Genomic DNA, 6,906 nt, shown 5'->3' on the forward strand with positions numbered 1-6,906 from the left:
TACCCAGCTGTTGCTATTCCATACCATAGCTGCTATCACAGCTACCACAGCTGCTATCACAGTTACCACAGTTGTCATAGCTGCTATCACAGCTACCATAGCTCCTATCTCAATTATCATAGCTGCTATCACAATTACCATACGCTAATGTGGGCTTCAGGCCATCAGATCTGAGGGTATGTCCACTCCCAGGTCTTTCTCCTTATCTGATTGAGGAATTTGTCTTCCCTTTATCCTATATATATATTCCGCTGTTCTGGCCTTCTGACACCTGTTGCAAACCTCATAACTTTATATTGGGCTGCTAACGAAACGTCAGACCTTAGCTATAGCCAAATCAAATTATATAATGAACGATGAAGAGTTAATTTTTCAACTTTCTTCTCAAATAAAGAAAAACGTAAGAAAAATACAGAAGATTCGCGCTAGAATTGATCTGACCGTATATATATATATATATATATATATATATATATATATATATATATATATATATATATATATATATATATATATATATATATATATATATATATATATATATATATATATATATAGCTCGATCCTTGCAACCAGCATTGATGATAATTTCCTTAAGTCTATCATAACTCGATCAATAGATTTGATTATACTAATTGTTCAATATACTGAGACATAATTAAAGGGATCTTTAAATCTGTTTTATGAGTGTTTCTGCTGCTGGATTTTTTTAGGGGGGTGGGAGGGGTGGAGGGGGATTGGGGAGGGGGGGAGAGGGGGGAAGGAGGGAGGGGGGATCTAGATGTTTTACCTGCGTGGCATTATCTGTCCCGCTCGTTCAGCGTGAGGTAAGATCAGTTGACGTTCAGGTTATTGACTAGTAGCAAACACTCCGCAAGCAGCTGCGACCAGCCAGTTTCCTGACTGTAATGTTTGCACGTTGATAAGGTCATCTTCTGATTGTGTGTGTGTGTGTGTGTGTGTGTGTGTGTGTGTGTGTGTGTGTGTGTGTGTGTGTGTGTGTGTGTGTGTGTGTGTGTCTGCAGAATCGAGCTATTTAGCTCTTGGACCCCACCTTTCTAACCAATCTATTTTTCCTCTATTATGTATACTAGCTATATTTCTCTCTAACACACACACACATAGAAAGCACCTTGTAGCAGCTATCTAACTCCCAAATCCTTATTTAGTGCTAGGTGAACAGGTATATCAGGGTGAAAGAAACTCGCCATTTGTTTCCGCGTCCACCGGGAATCGAACCCGGACCATTCGGATTACGACCCACGAGCGCTGTCCACTTTGCCGCGAGGCCCCTGTGTACTCCCCTAGTTGTACTCACTTAGTTGTGCTTGCAGGGGTTGAGCTTTGGATCTTTGGTCCCGCCTCTCAACCGTCAATCTACTGGTGTACAGATTCCTGAGTTTCTCGAGCTCTATCATATCTATATTTGAAACTGTGTATGGAGTCAGCAATACACAAAAATTCCACATTACTTCCTAGTGCATTCCATTTACTAACTACTCTGACACTGGAAAAATTATTTCTGATGTCTCTGTGGCTCATCTGGGTACTCAGCGTTCCACCTGTGTCCTCTTGTGCGTGTACCACCCGTGTTAAATAATCCATCCTTGTCTACCCTGTCGATTCCCCTGAGAATCTTATATGTGGTGATCATGTCTCCCCGAGCTCTTCCGTCGTCCAGTGACGAGAGGTGCAGTTCACGCAGCCTTTCCTCATAACTCATGCCTCTTGAGTTATGTGTGTGTGTGTGTGTGTTAGCCTGGTCATTACGGTGCAGCAGTCAGCACAGCTACCAGACAAGAAAATCACCAATGTTTATAACTAACCTAACCTAACCTAACCAAACCTAACCTAACCTAACTTAACTTAACCTAACCTAACCTAACATAACCTAACTTAACTTAACCTAACCTAACCTAACCAAACCTAACCTAACCTAACCTAACCTAACCTAACCAAACCTAACCTAACCTAACCTAGCCTAACCAAACCTAACTTAACTTAACCTAACCTAACCATCAAATCTTCACAAAAATGCTGCTACAGCTGTGCCGATTTATCTTGAATTCAACAAAGTCGAGTAAAAGGGAAAAAAGGAATTAGTCTTGTTTCAAGTTTTCCTTTGCATTCAACACAACAACTCTTTTTTTTTCTCTCCCTACATGTCACGGGGCGATATTGAAACTGAAAAATGGGTAAAAATAAATCGTTTTTTTTTCACGATAACAAAAATAGAAAAATTGAGAAAGGGAAAAATATTTGAGAACGAAGCCTATAAAAGAAGAGGTGGCAGGGAGTGTTGACCAGCGGTGTAAACCCGTGTTGGTTGGTCTTGGTAAACCAACACTTGTCTGTGTCGATCTCCCAGCTCAAGCTTAGGTGTCCACCTCTCAACACCCCCCTTGTAAGATCATGGTACTAAGAAGTGACGTAGGAAGTTCGCATCTTAATTCTCTCTCTCTCTCTCTCCTTCTCTCTCTCTCTCTCTCTCTCTCTCTCTCTCTCTCTCTCTCTCTCTCTCTCTCTCTCTCTCTCTCTCTCTCTCTCTCTCTCTCTCTCTCTCTCTCTATCTCTATCTCTATCACCATTCCTTCCCCCCTCGTCCCATCCCAAATCCTTATCCTGACCCCTTCCAATTGCTATATAGTCGTAATGGCTCGGCGCTTTCCCCCTGATAGTTCCCTTCCCTTCCCTTCCCTTCTCTCTCTCTCTATCTCTCTCTCTTCTCGCAGATATCATCATCAACTAAGGCACTCTGCCACAGGCAAAAAATAATTGTTGTTGCTGGCACATGTATAGGCTGGTTCTCTTAGCAGGTTCTTCGACCTGAAGTTGCTTAATTACGTCCTATGAAACGGAGACTAACCAAGATCCTGTTTATCATAAATTCCCCGTCAGATATCATCCTGAACAAATTCGTCTTCCCTAAAGCCGATAACGCTGATGACGATATCTTCACTAACGCCACGTGACAAGGCTGAAGACCTCTCCCTAATAAAAAAAATCAAACAAGTGGCAAATTGGGCGAAGAGAAGATGGCGCGATGGATGTTTGCAAAGACAACACAAAGTGGAGAAGATGTTGGAACAGCTTCACCGGATTTTGTGGAAATCCCTAGCCAGGTCGGGGTAGGTACCTGACGCCTCTCCCGCATACCACACCGCTGACACGGCGCCGTCTTTAACGCCCAAGAGCCTCCCCTGATGATAAGAAAAAGTAACGCCTACGCGCCGCTGATGGCATGCGCGAGGGTGGGTATATATATATATATATATATGTGCCTGGCCGCCCACGGGTTCGCCCGCCCACGAGTAGCGAGGGTGGGTGGTGGTGGGCGGCCCACGCCAGAGCTCGCTGTTGGGGGACATCCGGAATAGTGTCCTATATCGTTCTGGCTTGTTTTAAGGACATGCGAGAACGTTTCCAAACACGATTTCGTGTTTCAAACGTGTCTTGCCAAAAACGTTTCCAAACTGGGGGTCATGCTAGCGTGGTTCTCATTGGTTCTGCTGGTCAGTTTGGTCTTCCTTCATGGTGTCAGAATACGTCACTGGGTTCCGGACAAAGACGCGACACAGTCTCCAGCGGTCTGACACGTCAATAGATCCTCAGGGGAATAGATTTATTCCAGTGACTGTTGCATGGGAGTAAGCTAATATTGCACGCTATTGCATATGGGTGGAGCTTCTTGCTGGGGCATCATGTCAGGTGGCTCCTCTTGCTGGGGGCATCATGTCAGGCGGCTCCTCTTGCTGGGGCATCATGTCAGGCGGCTCCTCTTGCTGGGGCATCATGTCAGGCGGCTCCTCTTGCTGGGGCATCATGTCAGGCGGCTCCTCTTACAACATTCGCTACTTTTGCAACTGTCACTACTCCTGCATCATTTCAACATCTTTTGCAACAGTCCCTTTTCTTGGAACTTACTCCAGTCTTCTCCTCACCTCCTGACACCTCTCCCCCTCTCCCTCCTCAGCATCTTACTTTTCCACCTCCTTCAGAAACGTCTGAGTGAAGTTTCCAGTTCCTCCTTGTGGAGGCTGGTGACACTACAGGCCGGTATATAACCCTCTTCTAGCGGCAACTTTCCTCTTTGTTTACCCTTTTGTCAAGCAAACAACACCTTTGCAACACCTTTAAGGAGATTGGGTAACTTGCATCGTCAGGAGAGTCCCGCCCCCCCCCCCTCCGTGTCTCAAGGAGGTTGCAGGAAGGCATAAATTGTCTGCAGTTGCAAAGTCAATGTTTGCAGGTGAGTAAGCAGTGCTTTACAGCTCAATGGCAGCTATCTAATGGGAAGTCTATCGCCTGGGAAGTCTGTTCGCAGTGGAGAAGTATGTTCACCTCTGGCGCTGATGAGTATGACAGCATCGTTGAGGCAGGAGAATATGACAGCATCGTTGAGGCAGGAGAATATGACAGCATCGTTGAGGCAGGGGAATATGACAGCATCGTTGAGGCAGGAGAATATGACAGCATCGTTGAGGCAGGAGAATATGATAGCATCGTTGAGGCAGGAGAATATGACAGCATCGTTGAGGCAGGAGAATATGACAGCATCGTTGAGGCAGGGGAATATGACAGCATCGTTGAGGCAGGAGAATATGACAGCATCGTTGAGGCAGGAGAATATGATAGCATCGTTGAGGCAGGAGAATATGACAGCATCGTTGAGGCAGGAGAATATGACAGCATCGTTGAGGCAGGGGAATATGACAGCATAGTTGAGGCAGGGGAATATGACAACATCGTTGAGGCAGGAGAATATGACAGCATCGTTGAGGCAGGAGAATATGACAGCATCGTTGAGGCAGGAGAATATGACAGCATCGTTGAGGCAGGAGAATATGATAGCATCGTTGAGGCAGGAGAATATGACAGCATCGTTGAGGCAGGAGAATATGACAGCATCGTTGAGGCAGGAGAATATGACAGCATCGTTGAGGCAGGGGAATATGACAGCATCGTTGAGGCAGGAGAATATGACAGCATCGTTGAGGCAGGAGAATATGACAGCATCGTTGAGGCAGGGGAATATGACAGCATCGTTGAGGCAGGAGAATATGACAGCATCGTTGAGGAAGGGGAATATGACAGCATCGTTGAGGCAGGAGAATATGACAGCATCACGGAGACAGAAGAATATGACAGCATCGTTGAGGCAGGAGAATATGACAGCATCGTTGAGGCAGGAGAATATGACAGCATCGTTGAGGCAGGAGAATATGACAGCATCACGGAGACAGAAGAATATGACAGCATCGTTGAGGCAGGAGAATATGACAGCATCGTTGAGGCAGGAGAATATGACAGCATCGTTGAGGCAGGGGAATATGACAGCATCGTTGAGGCAGGAGAATATGACAGCATCACGGAGACAGAAGAATATGACAGCATCGTTGAGGCAGGAGAATATGACAGCATCGTTGAGGCAGGAGAATATGACAGCATCGTTGAGGCAGGGGAATATGACAGCATCGTTGAGGCAGGAGAATATGACAGCATCACGGAGACAGAAGAATATGACAGCATCGTTGAGGCAGGAGAATATGACAGCATCGTTGAGGCAGGAAAATATGACAGCATCGTTGAGGCAGGGGAATATGACAGCATCGTTGAGGCAGGAGAATATGACAGCATCACGGAGACAGAAGAATATGACAGCATCGTTGAGGCAGGAGAATATGACAGCATCGTTGAGGCAGGAGAATATAACAGCATCACGGAGACAGGAGAATATGACAGCATCACGGAGACAGAAGAATATGACAGCATCGTTGAGGCAGGAGAATATGACAGCATCGTTGAGGCAGGAGAATATGACAGCATCACGGAGACAGGAGAATATGACAGCATCACGGAGACAGAGGAATATGACAGCATCACGGAGACAGGAGAATATGATATTATCTTAGATATAAGAATATAAAAAGCATCACCGGAAGAGAAGGGTAGGCGGTAGAATTCCTAGACTACAAGGCAGAGGATTCAGTTGAATGTCAGGTTGCAATGCCGATGACCATGTCGCGGTGTAGTGGTCTAAGGTGTTTGCTTACGAATACCCACTAGCCCCCCTTGGGCTAGACGGTAAAGCGACCTGTCTCGCTTCATGCAAGTCGGCCTTTGCAATCCCCCGACCGTCCAAGTGGTTGGGTACCATTCCATTACCCCCTCCGTCCCATCCCAAATCCTTATCCTGATCCCTTCCCCAGTGCTGTATAATCGTAATGGCTTGGCGCTTTCCCCATCCCCTGATAGTTCCCTTCCCCTCGGAACACCCAGAGCATAAGTTCGAATCATCATCAGGACTCCTACTGATTTGCTTCTTCCGGCAGTTTTCTTCTATGGGTAGTTACACTTGGTTCTCCTCATAAGAGAGTCCAGGTGGAGGCTGACTCCATACACAGTTTCAAATGTAGATATGATAGAGCCCAGTAGGCTCAGGAACCTGTACATTATTTGATTGACAGTTGAGAGGCGGGACCAAAGAGCCAGAGCTCAACCCATGCAACCACAAATAGGTGAGTACACACACACACACACACATGTTAATGAATGATCAAATTATAACGTACACAAGTCAATAACTCCTACATACAGTGTTTATATATATATATATATATATATATATATATATATATATATATATATATATATATATATATATATATATATATGTCGTACCTAATAGCCAGAACGCACTTCTCAGCCTACTATTCAAGGCCCGATTTGCCTAATAAGCCAAGTTTTCATGAATTAATGTTTTTTCGTCTACCTAACCTACCTAACCTAACCTAACCTAGCTTTTTTTGGCTACCTAACCTAACCTTACCTATAAATATAGGTTAGGTTAGGTTAGGTAGGGTTGGTTAGGTTCGGTCATATATCTACGTTAATTTTAACTCCAAT

The 6,906-nt window shown here is 45.1% G+C and overlaps 1 protein-coding gene across 1 annotated transcript; it reads left to right on the forward strand.

The window, feature by feature from the left end:
* The first annotated feature begins 3,035 nt into the window (after positions 1-3,035).
* LOC138350160 (uro-adherence factor A-like) lies at positions 3,036-5,926 on the forward strand. Its single transcript, XM_069300484.1, has 2 exons — positions 3,036-3,128; positions 4,250-5,926. Exons 1-2 carry the CDS (start codon positions 3,036-3,038, stop codon positions 5,924-5,926), a joined length of 1,770 nt encoding a protein of 589 aa, XP_069156585.1.
* The last annotated feature ends 980 nt before the right edge of the window (positions 5,927-6,906 follow it).

This window comes from Procambarus clarkii, chromosome 44 (genome assembly GCF_040958095.1).
Source record: "Procambarus clarkii isolate CNS0578487 chromosome 44, FALCON_Pclarkii_2.0, whole genome shotgun sequence".
Lineage (NCBI taxonomy): Eukaryota > Metazoa > Arthropoda > Malacostraca > Decapoda > Cambaridae > Procambarus > Procambarus clarkii.